The sequence below is a fragment of the Anabrus simplex genome, chromosome 4 (assembly GCF_040414725.1).
Source record: "Anabrus simplex isolate iqAnaSimp1 chromosome 4, ASM4041472v1, whole genome shotgun sequence".
In the NCBI taxonomy this organism is placed as follows: domain Eukaryota; kingdom Metazoa; phylum Arthropoda; class Insecta; order Orthoptera; family Tettigoniidae; genus Anabrus; species Anabrus simplex.
Window position 1 is genome coordinate 206,306,459 of NC_090268.1, and position 18,428 is coordinate 206,324,886.

An 18,428-nucleotide genomic window follows, 5' to 3' on the forward strand; every position below is an offset into this window, starting at 1 on the left:
CTCTTCAGATTCCCACTTCCTCCCTTGGTGTCACATGACATCTCGTTCCAATGAGAGCCGATACACGTCACTATCCTCTCGATATATAGATGAAGTGTCTGTCCTTGACAGAAAAAGCCCCCCTGATAGGAGCACGTGATATGGGGTAATTTAGCGTCGCAACAACGAAATTAGGTAGCTTCCTCTTGCGTATGTTTCCAAGAACCATCCAAAATTAACCTTCCTGGGCTATTGCGAAACACCAAGTAGCCTGTTAGCGCAAGACCTGTTTTGACATTACCACGGAATATTCTAATATATTACAATTAAAAATTATATCTCGTTCTTACGTACAATTACATAAATGATGATGATGATGATGGACGTTAATAATGAATAAAATTACATATGATACATGATACATATATATACAATTAATTCGGGTGGGCAATCAAATTATGTAAATGTCGTGGCGTCCACGATTATTACAGTGTTAGGAATTGGAATAATTTACCAAGGGGTATGTTCAATAAATGTCCAGATTCTTTGCAGTTATTTAAGAAAAGACTAGCTAAAAGAAAGGACTCTGCCACCTGAGCGGCTGCTCTAAATGCAGATCAGTTGTGATTGATTGATTGATTGATTGATTGATTGATTGATTGATTGATTGATTGATTGATTGATTGATTGATTTAGCTCTAGTATGAATCATGAATAAAGGGACACACTCACGGTATTGCTATTTTTCGTCACTGTATACATTATTATTATTATTATTATTATTATTATCATTCAATTTTGTTCTTGATTTTCTTCCCGTAACCCTACAAATTTTGAGATGAGGCGGTCCATTTTGCAGGTGATATTGTTCAAGAGATCCACCAGACATTTTCGGACTGGGTAAGTCAGGTGGTTCGTCTGTACAAGGAGGAGAACCACTTGGAGCTGGAGTGGCTGGTTGGGCCGATACCGATAGAGTAAGTATGATCACTGTTCGCTACAGTTTTTAAGCTACTAAGTGTTTTTAAAACTGCGATACGGGAAATGTCTTAACTTAATCCACTAAAACATCGAATTTTTTAAAGGCATAGTTATTATCTTCAATATTTCAGAAAATTGAACTACCTCCTCATCTATAACTAGTTAGATTTTTATTACATCAAATTAACCAATTTCAATCACGAGTTTGTTTTCATCATTTGTTATACTTGAGATTTACCAGTTGTAAATTATTTGTATATCCAATTATCTTGGAACAGGTGCGGCGGCTGGGGATGACTAAGCTGACATCTGCGCGGGAGGGTGGGGTGTCTGCGGGACTGCCGGTTCTGGCTTTGCCTCACAACGCAGTTTGTTTCGTGTTGCAGTGTGAGCAACACTTGTGTGCAAAGTGAAGTGAGAATAGCCATTTGACAGGTGCACCCTACATGCAGATTCTCCGCGATCTACTTCAATTTTTGCTAGGGGATGTGCCCTCGGGCGAGCTTGTAACCATGTGGTGTCAATACTACGGAGCTTCATCGCACATGCCAGCAGTTGTTCACCACCACCTGAATATTACACACTTTGGTCGATGGATAGGACATCTTCCTGTGGGGCCATTTGAAGCAAGTAGTTTAAGCTCAGCAATAGGAAGATCCTGAGAGTCTTCGAAATCTCATTACAGCAGCCGGCAGATCCGTAACATTCTTCAACGTGCCATAATATCAGTTCAATACCATGTTCAGAAGTGTATTAAAGAAGGCCACCTGTTCGAAAACTTACCTTGCTAGGAAACTGGTACTCACTTAATCGGATTCAAATCACCTGGCCATTCTATTCTCCTCTAGCCCTGCCTATCAAACTGTTATTTTCAGGGCCAAATAAGTAGGTATGACAAGTAAGACCCAACAGCGAGTTCTGGACATGCGACGTGCCTTCATGGGCAGTTCTAAGGAGAAAATATTGGATGCTCTTTCCTTTCCGAAAACATTAACATGAAAATCTTGCTTCCTAATGTGTGTAGCGTGTATACTGTGGAGCTTTTTGCCACCTTAGAAGCTCTGCCGTTTGCACTGGTTGACGACAGAGATCACTTTCACGCGCGTGCCGACTCGTTAAGTTCTCTGCAGTCTATTGACATCAGCTTCCCACAACACACACTCGCGCGGCGGATTCATGACCTTCTAGCCTGGTTGTGTGAAGTTGGTACCAGAATTACTTTCGAGTGGTTTGCAAACCAAGTTGGGATTGCGAGAAATGAACTTGCAGATCAAGCTTCAATGAAAACTGTACTGTTACCACCTAGACCTATGGATGTACCTGCCAGGGACATTTGTTCTCAGCTACGTCGAACCATCTTCGCGTCCTGAGAATAGGAGTGGTCAGCTGTCCGAATTCTCAACAAGCTGAGACCAATTAAGAAGACAACTGCCATATGACGGTCCTCTTTCCGACCTTCACGGAGAGAGGTCATAGTTTTGCGTAGGATGAGGATAGGTTATGGAAGATCTACGCACTCTTAGCTACTAAAGAAAGAACCCCCCCCCCAGTGTGTTCTTGTGGTGGCGAATTCACAGTGGCCAACATCATCACAGAGTGTGCCGATCTCTCTGGTCTAAGACGGAACCTCGGCCTGCAGGGAACAATCGAACTCATACTAGCCGATGATGGGAATACTGCTGATCTCGTTACTCAATTTATGTGTGAGAATGGATTAATCATGGGCATACACATTACAAATGTTCTGTTAGTCAGGTCTTTTTCAGCATAATACAATTGCGTTTATTTGTAGTATAATTTGCAAATTCCTCCATTGAATAACCAGTTTTATGTTCAAATTTGTTTAACTAAATTTGTTCAGAGATGTTTACGTAGCTGTACTTCCTCGTAAAACAAAAAAGCACCACCGCCATCAAGTTATACCTGTAAATAAAGTATCATTAAAAAGCCAAGCATTTAGTGTATCTGACCTAACAGGTTGGAAACCTTTATCCAAGAGTAACTATACCATGTCGTGCTAGCAGGGCACAGTATAAACAAACAACAGAATCTGAACGAGTAGTAATGATTAGCCTCAGTGACATTGCTGCTCGTTTTGGGCATAATCCTACAACAGGGATGCGAGTATGGAGGTAGTGGACAGAGGAGAACTTAACTCATCCAAAATCTGGCAGCAGATCACGAACTGTGTCGCCACCACGGGATGAGGGACATCTCTTCGGCATGGCAGTAATGGATCACACAGCTTCATCACAAGGGCTATCACAGCGGCGGAGCATAGTAAAAAAATGTGACATTGTCTGCTTGCACTGTTGAACATTGTCTACTTCGAGGAGGATTCGTTGCTCGCACTCCTTTCTGGTGGATTTCCTTGATGTCTTAGTCTACAATGAGCTCATTACCAAACAGTGGAATGCTAATTGCAGCAAGCAGTGTTCTCAGACGAGTCCCGCTTTAACTTGGACTACAGTGATGGCCGTGTACGCATTGGATGATATCACCGTGAGCGATTCCATCCAGTGTACAATGTTCTGCATCATGGTGACCGATCGCCACTGGTGATGGTGTTGTTGCCACTTGGTCTCCTTTGTGATCTCGGGTGCTAAGTGTTGAGGGTGATGTCACGAGCAACCAGTATATTAGGAAAGTTATAAGAGTGAAGTTATGCCCTTGCTTCAGTACACGCTTGGCAGTGTAGTTACCAAAGATGGAAGAGCAGTACAGGATGTCTCTCAGCGTATACAAAAAGCAAATGGTGCCTTTGTTCGGCTCTATCCGGTATGGAAGAACAACAGAATATCTATCAGAACCAAACTTCGCATTTTACACAATAATGTCGAGGCTGTTCTATTATATGGGTCTGAGACCTGTAAAGTGACTAAAGTGATTACCTCCAAGTATCAGACCTTTGTCAACCGCTGTTTAAGGAAGATTCTAAACGTCTACTGGCCGGAAGTAATCTCCAATTATGAACTATGGAGAAGAACGGGTGAAACTGAGATGGCCATACAGATAAAGCGGCGGAAATGGATAAGGCATACGTTGAGAAAAGGGAATGAAGCCATTGAGAGAGAGGCACTGGATTGGAAACCGCAGGGTAAAAGGAGGAGAGGAAGGCCCAGACAAACGTGGCGAAGAATTGTACACATGCAGGCTGTACCGGGCGGTACACCTCCACGCCGCTAATTCATACTTTGCGCCAGTTGAAACTCCTCTACTGGAGGAAGTCTGAACTTTATCTACTGTGTTAATTCTCAAGTTTCTCAGAAGATGTCCCTACTTGTAAATTTTGAAGTTTCTGAACTGGGTCGTTTTCGATGTATTTTTGTTTTGCCTGTAGTAAGAAGTGTGGACATTCTCTTCCAGATGGCACTACTGAAGGACTACAATTATGCACCCTAGTGCGAAGTGAAAGAACTATGTTTTTGGAGAAATTTTGAATTCATAAGTTTGTTCTTTGTTAAATTTCTTTCAGTTATTGTTTAAGTTGGCAATATTAACCCTTTCTTTCTGCCAGTTTTTAATTCGACCAATAAGGAATTTCTGTAATTAATTTTCCACCAATAATGTGTTTCTTCTTCATCTAGTGTAGGGGTTTTCGTTGTTAGCCAATAAAATGATTGTGGGCGGGTGTTCTCATTCCTGAAACGCCTCGAACTTTCCGCGAAGGTATATAAACTGCTGATTTTCGGGTCTCCGCGCCACTTCAGTAACATCTATCACTGTGTAAAGTACGTAGCAGGGGGCGGGAAGCGCCTCTTTCTTCGGGCAGCAGTTCAATCACCAGGTAATGGCCGTTTAATAACTTCTTTTCTTGCTAGCTCAGCAGTTTAACTCTCGGGGCAGGTCCGAAGCCTTTTTACCATGTAACTTTCCCCTAAAATGTAAAGACACTTGGTATCAATTCTATCTTTTTAAACTACATATTGGGATAGAGAGTGCTTAACCCTCTCGAGCTCCCACTCATATTGCGTTGAGGTGAACTTATTTTCACAACCGTTTCTTCCTTAATGTAATGTAAATTGTCTCCTTCTATAAGTCACCTCTTTAGTATGGGATTAGCCCTTGCATTTGAGGCCTAGCGCCAAGTAGGTTTTAAATAAAGTGTAGTAGGAGTGCAAGAACGCCTCCTCTCAAGTTGGTATTTTAGAGGCCATGTAATTGACCTGTTTCTTTACTGGATAGGCCTCAGTAGGTTGGGTATTTTTACCCCTGTGTTATTTGTGTTTGGGGGTCAACTTGAAAGTGGAGTTTGGTGTGGCCTTTGATAGGCTTGAACTTAAGAGCGGGTTGCTCTTTCTTAAAATTTGTTTCTGCGTGCCTCGAGGAGGCTTTACTGTGTAGTTGGGAGCAAGTGCTCCTGGGCATGATTGGGGTTTTCTGCCCCTTTGTCGAACCTTATATTTGGGTAAAGTTGGGCTAATTGCTCAAGAATTGTGAGTCCGGGTCTCGAAGCCCAAATTCTGTAAAACTATAATTGTACATTCTTAAATTGTTGATATTCAACTGTGTTTCTGTGATTCTTGTTATTTCTTGATCTTGATAAGAAAATATAACCTTGTTAAATTTTATCTTAACTTTAATTTCGTATTTTGAGACCTGTTCACCCCTGCACCTTCTTTCACCTCTGCACATCCACAAAACTCGGTAACACAGGCAATGGAAGAAGGCAAGACCTGGAGAGAGGTGAAGAGGTTGGCTGGCAATAGGATCAGATGGAGTTGCTTTGTTTATGCCCTATGTTCCACAAGGAACAACAGAAATTACGTCAAGTAAGTCAAGTCAGTGCACCCTTGATGCTATACTCCAGGGCTCATGCACGTAGTGTATTCTACAAAACGGTCACATTGTTTGTAACCACAACAAACACGGTTTATTCCTTGGTCTACCGTTCGCCAGACATGACGTTTATTGAGCATATATTGGATATCGTCGGTCGAGTACTACCCAGTTAATGTTCTTCAGCAACCATTAATGAACTGTGGACCCGTGTACAAGTATCACATTCTCTAGAAAGACATCCGAGGTCTCCTTGACCCAATGACACGACGAACAGTAGGTCAGACTGCAGTTCATGGAGCGTTTAAAAAAATATTAATATTTTCACGTTTATGAGCAGAATAAATTTGAATCTGTTCTTATGAATTCTTCTTGATGGAGCAATTCTCATAAACGTCAGCGCTATCTGTTATCAAATGATCCAAACCACTGCCTATAGGAAAGCATGGCCGTTTGACTAGACATTTATTGCTAGCGCACCGAACTACCTGTACAACATCACAGCAAACATGTTTTATAATACTGACAGTGGACAAGGTCTTCCTTACCTCTTCCTATGATTCGTAGAAGATCAGGAATGGAATCGAACATACAGTGCTCGAAAATCTTGTAATTATCAGTGTGTCGAACAAGTATTGCGGGACGGATTTGGTTCACGGTCCGTACTTCCTCATGACTGTGGGAGTCTAATGTTATTTACGCAACTGCTACAGAAAGTGATATTTTACGTTACGAGTGATAGGTTTGAATTTTGAAATGAATAACGTGAAGTTATCACTTTACTGGTTGTTGCGAACATTTTATTTCATACTGTGGTGAATTATCTAATTTTAAGTATAATTTATTTGTAAATAATTTTGACACGTCGTTATGCAAATCATTCATGTTTGACTCATGCAGTCACCTCCCCCTGTGGGTAGGGATGGTAGAATAACACCCACGGTATCCCCTGCCTGTCGTAAAAGGCGACTAAAAGGGGCCCCAGGGGCTCTGAACTTTGGAGCGTGGGTTGGCGACCACGGGGCCCTTAGCTGAGTCCTGGCATTACTTCCGCTTACTTGTGCCCGGCTCCTCACTTTCATCTATTCTACCCGACCTCCCTTGGTCAACTCTTATTCTTCTCCGACCCCGACGCTATTACGTGTGCGAGGGCTAGGGAGTCTTTCATTTTCACGCCCTTCGTGGCCCTTGTCTTTCTTTGACCGATATCTTCATTTTTCGAAGGGTTGGATTCCTTCCACTTTTTCCTCTGATTAGTGTTATATAGAGGATGGTTGCCTAGTTGTACTTCCTCTTAAAACAATAATCACCACCACCACCACCTCATGCAGTCACCTTTCTTATATTGTTATATGTTGCTATGGAATAAATGAGAGATGTTTACATGTAGTTATGTGGTAATAAAATATTATTTGAAACAGTGAATAGTACAGTAAACTACCAGAGTCGTAAACATTGTCACCCGGCCGTGGATTAATGAAGATAATATGAACTTTTCGAAATACTGTGATTTATGCGATAATTATCTGTTGGAAATGGATTTACCTATACAATAGTCAACAAGGCCATGGTGGCAGATTATTTCAGCTGCGAATGCAAAGGCGCCATTTTGACATGGATATGTCTTACGGCTGGGGGCAAGACCAATCAGACCTTAATGCAGCTATTGATATCAGCTAAAATGGCACCACGTTCGGTTTGTTCAAATGTAAACATGAGCATGTACGAAGCATCAGTTTAGTTCTCTCTCTGTTGCTTTGGTTTGATTAGGAAACTTTAGTGCAATGGTGTTTTTATTGAAATTTGGTTTTAAAACTAATGCGTTATATTAGGATGTGTAGATCAAGTGCATACGTCGTGATGATTTTGTAGTTACAAATAATTAATTAGGGTGCATTAAAACATTCGAGGATAAATATTTATATTAGAGAGGATGTTTTCCGTGTGTTTGATCTTAGCCTACAAGTAATACAAAGCCTGCTCACTCGCAGTGCTCTCTTCAGAAACAGTGTCCGCCTGGCAGTGCGAGTCTTGACCACTGCAGCGCTAGTATACCACCTCACTAGCATTGCTAACGGGAGTTAAAACCAGCACAAATTTACCTCTACACTATACTTCCTGTATATTATATACGTTATTGAGCAGAATGAAGTAGAAAATAATAAATGTTCACCTTTTACCGCTAGGAGTTCAAATCAGCTGTGGGTTTCATTTCAGATAACGCACATAACTGTTGAAATTTATGTCTGGCATTTAAAAGGATATAAGGTCTGTACTATATATTTTTACTACCGCACCGTATATTTTCAGTGAAAAGGAACGACTTTAACCATTTTCCTTGATATTTTCGTCTGAGATTGTTTTTCTTCTCAAGAAGTATCTCGGTTTTACTCATCTGTCATGCCATTAGCGTAGTTACTGCCAGACGGGCGCAAAAACTTCTGCAGTATTATTCTGCGTTGTTCCTCAGGATCATCGCTTTTCCCACCCTGTAGGATAGAATTTTTAGCAACATGTGGCAACAGTATTTCGGTGAATGTTTGTGCTATTTTTGGACTGCCTAGCGTTACCGATATCATTTCGTCCGTTACTTGTCCCAGTTTCATCAGCAGTGAAACAAAACCTGGCTTTGGATATCTGAGACCACCTCTGTCTTTGATTTTTATTAATGACGTTAGTGGAGATGGACTCTGGATACTACTAATTTTATCAACACACACTTGTCATTGCATGTGTTCTTCGACAATTCTTACCCTCCAATATATGCCATTGCAGCACTCGGTATAAAACTCATGGTGTTCCTTCGGCTTCCTTTTCGATGCTTTCCAGTTGTGTTTGAAAATTTCTTGTTAACTCAGGATTCGTTGCTGCCGGTTCATCCGCGTGTGCGATTTGTTCACTAACTAACGGTTGCAAAAGTTGGAAAAGATCATTTTATTTATTTTGTTTCGAAAAATAAGAAGAAAACCATTTAGAAGCTTATGGGAGAACATTTATTCCTTTTCTGGTTATTTTTTACGAAAAACTGAAAGGTAAAAAGGAACTACTTTTATATTTTGTCACTTTACGTTCCACAATTATTCCTCTCTTCCTCCTGCATAGACGAGCACATTAACTTATGCTCCGTGATAAGAATGGGCAGCTGCACTCTTCGAATATTCCAAGGTTCAAATCACAGTTTCAACACTGGAAATTTTCAATGTGAGTTTCATGTAGAGTATACCACGGAAATAATGAAAGTATGAGTGAGCCTTCAAGTCCTCGGGTACCTACTCCAGTATCTGTGCCAAATACGATGGCCATGACATTCAAGGAGTCTGGCATTTCTTATACCTTTCCAAATAATATGCTAATGTTGACGGATCATGTAACTACTAAATATTTTCATTCCTCCCCTGGAGAGGGAGGTGGGCTTCCTAGACAATGACACCGTCTCTCGGGCCAACAGACTTATATCGAAGATAATATTTTCATCATCATAACAGGAGCGATAATAATAAGTAACCTAATGTTTGCCGTCACATGATCTGCGTGTTTACTGTACCATACCTTGTCTGCTTATTGCTTTAATCCATAATTCCCTAGTTGGCTCTTGGCAAGGGAATTCATGGAAACTAGTTCCATGAACTTTATTTCTAGAACCTTGCTCTCTTGGTGCCAGGCGGTAGTTCGAGCATGCGCCCTTTAAATTGCCAGAGCCGATATGGTCGGCCGTTAACAATCCAGTCGGAAGTTGCCAGAGCCGATTACATCGGCCGGCTTAAAATTCTGTGATATACATAATTTTGAGGCAACCTATAGTGACGTGCATACTTCTGTTACAACCTGTAGTAAAGGGGCTACACGTTATTGTGTGCCTGGCCTTGCTTTGGCAGTTCTAAGAGGGTGTTATACCTTTCACAAGAGTCGTTTCCTGTGTTTACAAATACCGCTAACCGGTCAGTAAGGGATTGCTCCTTGCAGTGAGTGGATTTGTGACAGGAAAATGCCATGTTGTCCACGTGATAATTTTTCAGCAGGTATTGATGACAACAAATTAATGCAGTATTTAGAACAGTGCGAATTTAACGCGGATGATTTATCGGACAGCAATATGGAATTTAGTTCAGAGAGTAGCGATGAAATTATACCGGACAGGTCCGCGGAATCACCCCAGCTAAAGAAGAGACGTTTAATTTTGTCAAACAGCACTAAAGCTACTCTGAATATGGTGGTAGATGAAACTAGTGATAACGAATATGATGATGATGTCTCTGGAGAACATTTTGTGTAAATTTTTCCCACTGAACCCGACAACATTCCTCAACTTCCTGTCTCCTTCAAGGAAGTTCTTGGACGTAAACATGCCCTACCGTCTGATTCTCCGCCCGTATCACACTTCAAATTATTTTTCACTTACTCTCTGCTAAACCTTATAGTCACATATAGTCCTCTATCATTACCTAAATGCCGGTCTCCGCGGGCCAAGTGTAGCGTGCCTACCTCTCACCCGGAGGTCATGGGTTCGATTCCCGCCCAGGTCAAGAATTTTCGCCTGGTCCTGAGGGTTGGTTTGAGGTTCACTCAATCTAAGTGACCCTAAGTGATTGCAATTGAGAAGATATCTGAGGGTGAGAGGGCGACCCCGGTCTGGAAGACCAAGAATAATTACTGAGAGGATCCGTCTCACTGACCATGATTCACCTCGTAAACTGCAGGTACCGAACTGAGCAGCGGTCGGTTAGTAGGTCAAAGCAAATCACGGCTTTACTGCCATACATTTCTTAATTTCGTAAATTCTGTTGTATTGTAAAATTATTTTTCTAATATATACTACAACCGAAAACGAGAAACTATTTTTTCTGAAAACAAAAAACTATAATATCAACTACTATTTTTTACTTATTTAATAATTCAGAATTATTTTAATACTGTGTTGTCCGCACGTAGAAAATTTGTTGTCAGTATTTGCCAAACATCGATACATACACGCGAATTTTATCGGTGAGTAAAATTGTCTTGTTTTTATTAGTGACATACGTTTGATTTTCTATTTTTTACGTTTTTATTTTTCTCGTTCAAATTAGTTAATCTATAGAATTGTATTTAGAAATACATTATACATAATTATGTATATTCTTTTGTATCGTAAACGATTTTTTCAAAGTAGATATTGAGAGAGAAAGTGCGAAAATATTTCTCTCTTCCTAAAAATAAACGTTATCGACAACTATAAATCAACAATAAAACGTCTTTGACTCTTTATATCACTCCAGAGCAGTTTCTTATTCTACGTAGTCGATATGTAGAAAATTTCATGCCGGTATTTGCTATACACCGGTAGATAGACGCGAATTTTAAAATACATGTATTTCCACTGAAAACGGCCTGGCACTTTACAGTAGTAGAGTGGAGGCGGAGCTCTGGCCTCTTCCAACTGATGGGGAGCGGCCGATCAGATCGGCTCTTGGCTCCAAGAGGGTTACAAAACGGTACGCAGCAGAACACCATTGTAATATAATTGATGTATTTTAACAATGCGACGTCACCAGTAAGCATACAACGTGTAGAAATACCGCCAACCGAGGTGTTCGTGTGAGGTTGAATTGCAGCGCCTCTAGCGGCAAATATAGCATCCACAGGGCGGACAGCTATGAGTGGCTATTGGGCAGGCCTTGTATTCCTTGTAGGCTAAGGTTTGATGACCTATTTTTCTTTTGGATAAGGCCAAAACTTTGTGTTGGTGCCTATCCTAGTACATTTCTCAATTACTACACATTGTTTGGTTATAGCAAGTGATAAAGCTATTTATTTTATCTATGAATGAAGATGACGTTCTCTTTGTTAAGTTAGAGGACAAGGTATCAACTGATATACTGTCACTTACAGTAAGTATTTACGTTGCCAACGATTTGGGTGTCAATGTGCCTTACACGAAAATGCATATACCACCAGAGAACTTCAAATCGATTCTCCAATTGAGAGACAGAGATTATCTGAAGTGTAACAGACGGAGTATAACAGTTCGATAAATACGAAGGTCGATAAAATATAAACGGGATTTTTGTTCCTGAACATCAACAGTTGGTTGGACTGGCCCCGCCTTTCTGCTATGCTTAGGCGGGGCCGTTAGGAGTCGGGAGAGCGTGCTGTTATATATTTCCCGCCGTTTCGTCAGTAACGCTCACGATGTCGGAGCAACAGGTGCACCCCTCCACTGCGCAATGCATAATTATAAAATTTATTGCTCGTGAAGGAGTTACAGCGCCGGAAATTGCACAGTTCGGTGATCAAACATTGTCAAGGGTGCGTGTGTTTGCTTGGCATAAAAAGTTGGAGGAAGGACAAAAACGTGTGGAAAATATCAGCAACATAATCGCCGTCCTCGGAGCAGCATTACAGACGAAAACAATCGTGTGGTTAAAGACATTATTAACGACGATCGACGGGCGAGAGTTTCAGAAATTGTAGAACAAGTCGGATCAGTTACGGGAGCTGTCAAGCAATCATCACAAACGACCTACAGTTCCTCAAAGTGTGTTCCAGATGGGTCCCTCGTCTTTTGACTGAAAATCTGAAGTTGAGACGTTTGGAGGTCTGTCAGAGGCTTACATCAAGGTTTGCGGAAGAAGGTGATGAATTTTTTAGTCGGATCGACGCCTGCGACAAAACATGGGTCCACCACTACACTCCCGAATCCAAACAAGCCAGTAAGGAGTGGCGGAGGAAAGGTGAGGCAGCACCAGTGAAAGCCAAGACTCGACTGTCAGCTGACAAGATTCTTGCAAACCGCTTCTTTTTCGATCAGCGAGGCATTTTGGTGATTGATTTTTTGCATGAGCGACGCACAATCAACGGTGTCTACTACTGCAAGCTGTTGAACAAGGCAAGGGTTGCATATCGCCGCAAAAGATGAGACCAACCGATTTTACAGATAATCCTCCTCCACGACAATACGCGGCCCCATACTGCGCTCTGTCTCCAAGCTACAGGAAATGCACTGGACTACACTACATCCTCCTTCTTACAGTCGGACTTACCGCCCTGCGATTTTCATTTGTTCGCACCGCTAAAAGAAGCTCTAGGAGGGCAACGATTTGAAGATGGCGAGTGTGGAAGACTACGTGTGCAACATCACAAAGCTGCCTATACGCTGGGACAAATGCATTTCCAGAGCAGGAAACTGTGTGGAAAAATAAACTGTAATTGCCTTGTGTTTTTCAATAAATGAATTGAAATAAGAAGTAAAATCCCGTTTATATTTGATCCCCCCTCGTAATTATCAGAATCATTTTTATGAGAGAATTAAAATTCGTGACCGAGTTATGTTTCTAATAAATTTCTTAAATGAGGTAGACTATTATATTTAGAAGCGTCTACATTTACAACAAATGGATAAATTACCAACGTAGAAATCTTTTAAGGAAATACTAGGTCAACTGATAGGTAATCTGCTACTTGCGCGACATCTCTAAATTCAGATGATTGATTGATTGATTGATTGATTGATTTATTTATTGATTGATTGATTGATTGATTGATTGATTGATTGATTGATTGATTGATTGATTGATTGATTGATTGATTGATTGATTGATTGATTGATTGATTGAAACTGCCACTCCTTGAAACGCATCAGATATTCCCCCAGGACTGTCATTTTAGGATGCAATCCTATCTTACCTATTTCCTGGACCATACTAGTTCAAAGAAAAGACTTGAATTTTGCACACATTGCTTATCTAAATATAGGCTATTTCTAGGTAGCATTCGTTCTATTATGTAAAGTATTCTTGAATAAAAAATAGTAAACTGCTTTAAGAATCAGGAATGCAGTGTGATATGACGTGCAAGGGATGAAATGCATTGCATATGGCAGAAAATAGAGTAGATGTCGCTTTTTACGAGGGTGAATTAAAACGTAACTTTTCACTAGCTCGCCGCGAGAGACGCTGTTATGTCGTACCCGGCGCCAATGCGGAGCAAGCTACAGTAACTGCTGACAGGTCTAATAGGAAGGTCGGTGTGGTATCCCATCGTGTTGTGCGTACAGAGTGGGCTAGGCTCAATGGCGCATCAACTGGATGTTCACTCCGAATTGGAGGTGCGTGCAACGATCGGATTTCTATGGACTAAACGGCACAATTGCATGGACATTCATCGTGAAATCACTGCTATGTATGATGGGAGTGCAATTTCTCACCCAGGTATTGTAAAGTGGTGTAACCAATTTGACGCCGGACGCACGGATCTTACGGACGAATATCGGTAAGGCAGGCCCGCAACGTCCAGTACCGTTGCAAATGTTGACCGTGTGGAAGGGATCATTAGCGAGAATCGGTGCATAACAGGAAATTGCCAGCATGCTGAACATTTCGTATGGCAGTGTGTTCTTCATTGTTCACCAGCACCTTAGATTTCATAAACTGTGTCAAAGATGGATCCCACGTCTGCTCACCGAAGTTCACCAGGGACAACGTTTCCAATCGTCACTGGCATTTTTGCAATGATATTCTGTGGAGCGCAACGAGTTTCTGCGGCAAATCATCACAGGGGATGAAACGTGGGTTCATTACTTCACCTCCGAAACAAAAATGTAATGGGTGCACACCAAATCACCACCACGAAAGAAGGCCAAGGTCCAGCCTCAGCAGAAAAGGTAATGCCGACAGTGTTCTTTGACATGGAGGGTCTGGTGTACGTGGAATTTATGCCGAAAGGCACGACAATCAACTCGGCTTCGTATTGTCAAACGTTGAACCGGGTTGCGTAGGGGAATTAAAGAAAAGTGGCGGGGAAAATTGAGCGCTGGTGTGATTTCGTTGTACGATAACGCAACACCTCACATGGCCCGCCAAGTGTCCGAACTACTGCAGCGATTCAAGTGGGAGGTATGGCAACATCCTCCATACAGTCCAAACTTAGTGCCATGCGATTACTCTGTGTTCGGTAAGTTGAAAAAGGATCTCGGTGGACGACGATTCCGAAACGATGAGGAGGTGAAAGCAGCTGTCTCCAGGTGGTTACATAGTGCCGGAGGTGATTTCTACGCATCCGGAATCGAAACGTTGGTTGACCATGCCGAGAAATATTTACAGTCTCTTGGAGACAATGTGGAAAAGTGAACTTACATTGTATGTTGTCATAGCCATGTTGCCCATGTGTAGGTGGTTTCATAAATGGCCATAACTTGGAAGTGTAACTTACTTTTTGATTCGCCCTCGTATTTCTTCAATGTCATATTCATGAAATAAGGATATTATTGGCCTTACCTGCTAAATTTTTCAACTGATATACCATATAACCTCATAATTGACGTTTTACACGTAATGCACGAGTTTCAGAGAATTCTAGTGATACAAAGTGTTCACTGTTACTGATTTATCTATGTCATTAGTGCACCAATATGTTTTTTGCAAACAGGCATCTGCGTTATAAGTGTTTAGTGTCGACATTTAGTTTAAAATTATATGTATTTTCAGATGGATCTCCTTGTTTTGTTATTTTAACTTACCATGAAAATTTTAAATATGTACATTATTGTTGACAACTTAGCAATTCAATACGATAATCAGAAGGTTATGTTTATGTATCACAGGCTTGTTTACATTCAACCGATGCATCGGCCATGTTCAGGTCTGTCACTATTGGAGATGGTCTTGCTGGGGATCATCTGAAAATTTGTGCAGCATGACGCGACAAAATGTGCGAAGAAGTAATGTCACTTAGTCGTTGCCGTAGGCCTTGTCCTCCAAAGATGCTGCGGCCGTGGATTTGTATAAATAGTGTGTGTTGAACTAGAAAGTGTACCGTCGGTGACATCACATTAGTCGTTACCGCAGGCGTAGGTCACCAAAGATGTTGCGGCTACAAGTCAAGTTCCTTTGGCGTAGAGTTGCAGTTCTCCTTCATATAACATTAGCTGTCAGGTGTAGATGATTGTCTCGTATAATAAAATATTATATTTTGGTGTATAGCCTTACGTGCTGAATACTGTAGCTAGCAACCGTTGATGGATGGCCATGAACGAGAGACATATAAGATGTTATATTCATGACCAGTTGATTTTCCCAAAGGGAAAATTCTAACTTTTTATGTGTGTGTAGGTGGGTACAGAACCATAGTTCTGCAATTAGGCGGAGAAAAAAAACAAACAAGGTTAAATTTGGTATTCACAAACTCATAATCCCTTGATTATCCGTGTTTACATCACTGCGAAGCAAAGTTCAACCAATCAGAGACTATTTCTATTTTTTAAATAATTCTCCGGGAAACAAGACCACAATTTCTTGCATTGCTGAATATAATTATGCATGGTTAACGCCCTATCCTGTGAAATACATATTCTGATAGATAACTTTTAGTGGATTCTTAATAATGTTTAAGGTGATGTCATTTAGATAAGTTATAGACAACCCGAACGTTGCCATATGTTTCCAGGTCAACTGTGGCACAGCACCCGTACGTCCAAACAGTAGTCCTGTAACACATCAGTTTTTCACTGGAACACGGTAGTGATCAGAGGGGTACGGTAGGCATGGTTTTTAGATGAACCTCTTCTCCTAGTTGGCTTCGTATGCCTGATGTTGATCTCTTTAAAAACGAATTGTTGCATCTAATTAAACAGCTTTACCAGTGCGCAAGTTTACTGCGATAATGAAACAGTGCCGAAAGTAATTACAGTATGGTAAAGTGAACAATTTGAGTACAGAAAGAAGGAAATTACGTCAAAGTATGGACTAAATTTAATGTTTTATTTGGGTTTACATTAATTAATATTACAAGGGGTTGATGAATTTTGCGTTTTTTATTACTACTTCCATTCCCCTAATTGGATTACTAAGGTCACTCGGCATTTAATTGTCCAAAATACTGGAAGGAAACCTTTGTCATTATGCTGCTGCTTCTAAATATTTGAATGTGGAATCTTTCAGGGATGGAATTGGCAAAGAGGTTATCAGTCGCTTTACAACCAACTTGACCACTGACCGTGTCTTTTATACGGACTCAAACGGGCGAGAGATGCTGCAGCGTCGCAGGGACTTCCGCCCAACGTGGACCCTAGAGTTGAATGAATCGATAGCAGGCAACTATTACCCAGTAACTTCGAAGATCGCCATCCGAGATGAAGCGGCCCAGCTGCAGGTGGCGGTCCTTAATGACAGAGCACAGGGAGGATCCAGTCTACAGGATGGACAACTGGAACTAATGGTAAACATTTGGACCAATCACTACGTTGACGTTTAATGGTTTTTTTTTTTTCCTTTTTCACTAAGTGCATCATTCCACATCCGAATGTTGTCAGTGATTTAACATGACGGGTTCCTCCAACCAATGACGGTAAATCCCGCAGTATACCAAATCTTTTCATACTGGCACGTAAAAATGTACTAAGAAAAGATAATGTACAGCAAGTACTCCACAAAATATTTAGTAATTTTTACATATAATATTAAACATATAGTAATCATGTTCAAGTAAATAATAATAATAATAATAATAATAATAATAATAATAATAATAATAATAATAATAATAATAATAATAATAATTTTTCGCCCTTCAAAAATCCGACTACCTCTACCACACTGACCCACAGAGGGAGCTGTATGCATGTCCACAAACTGGTTGAATCCTCAACAGCTCCACAATCATCTGTCATGGATGTTCGAGACATCACTGAAGAGGCATTCGAGGGAAATGAGGAGTGAGGTAGTTTTCCGTTGCTTTCCTCACCGGGCCAGAAGTTACTATTGCACACCAGTCTGACAAGTCCACTGAAATAAACGCAAGAACTCATGTTATGAGCCACATTTTCATACCATTTATAGCAGACACTGGCTGAAGGAATGAGATTACTAGCGTCACTCATACCTCGATCATTTATATATTGTCAAAGCTAAGGATGAGACTGAGACAGATCAATGAAAGTAACAATTTTATTCTAGCCCATACCAGAAGACATAGTGCACTGTAAACACTACATCTTGCCACCAGTAGTCGCAGTATAATCGTAATGTACCGTTATATGATCAGATCTTCTGCCAAAATTCTTTACTTTCTTTTCTTTCTTTGGTTTTGCATGTAACTTGCATTTATCAGCATTATCAGTGGAAACATGTTACGTGATAATAATAAAAAGTCTTGTGCAGATATTTAAAAAAAATATTTTGTAGACAGTCTTTTAACACACTAGCTGACAACAATGTTCTTGAGTCGAAATCACTTTTCATTATTATTCATTACAACCCGTTCACTATGAATAAGTGGGATTAATTGTGTAAATTAGTGAGTAAGGGTGGATTAAGGGCATATTTGTAAGAGAGTCATGTCCTTGTGGGGATTTTTTTGCCTGATTAAGTCAATTTTTAAAGTATTTAGGTAACTCTTCCGCTTGTCATCAGTAATTTAGCTAAATTTTATTTCCATTCTTTTCAACAATAAAAGATAAATTAAAAGATAGTTGACAGCACATTAGCAGAAAAAATATAATATTTTAGGTTTACATATGCATAAAAAACACGAGAGTTATGCTTGTAGTGAAAACACACATTATATAATTATATCAAATAATGGATGCTTGGAAAAATATGATCCTGCTACTTAACAAGTAGGGCTCAGCCTGCATACATAGCTTACATATCAGTCTGAAAAAGGCAGAGATTCCATGATTTACATGTTATTGGAAGTCAGAGCTTTTCTCTTGTTAA

The 18,428-nt window shown here is 40.6% G+C and overlaps 1 protein-coding gene across 1 annotated transcript in view; it reads left to right on the plus strand.

The window, feature by feature from the left end:
- Positions 1-18,428, plus strand: part of LOC136871761 (lysosomal alpha-mannosidase) — a 195,518-nt gene that overhangs the window by 146,092 nt on the left and 30,998 nt on the right. The window contains exons 13-14 of the mRNA XM_067145327.2: positions 839-956; positions 16,653-16,929. Coding sequence (XP_067001428.2) covers positions 839-956; positions 16,653-16,929 — 395 coding nt within the window. The remainder of the gene's footprint in view (positions 1-838; positions 957-16,652; positions 16,930-18,428) is intronic.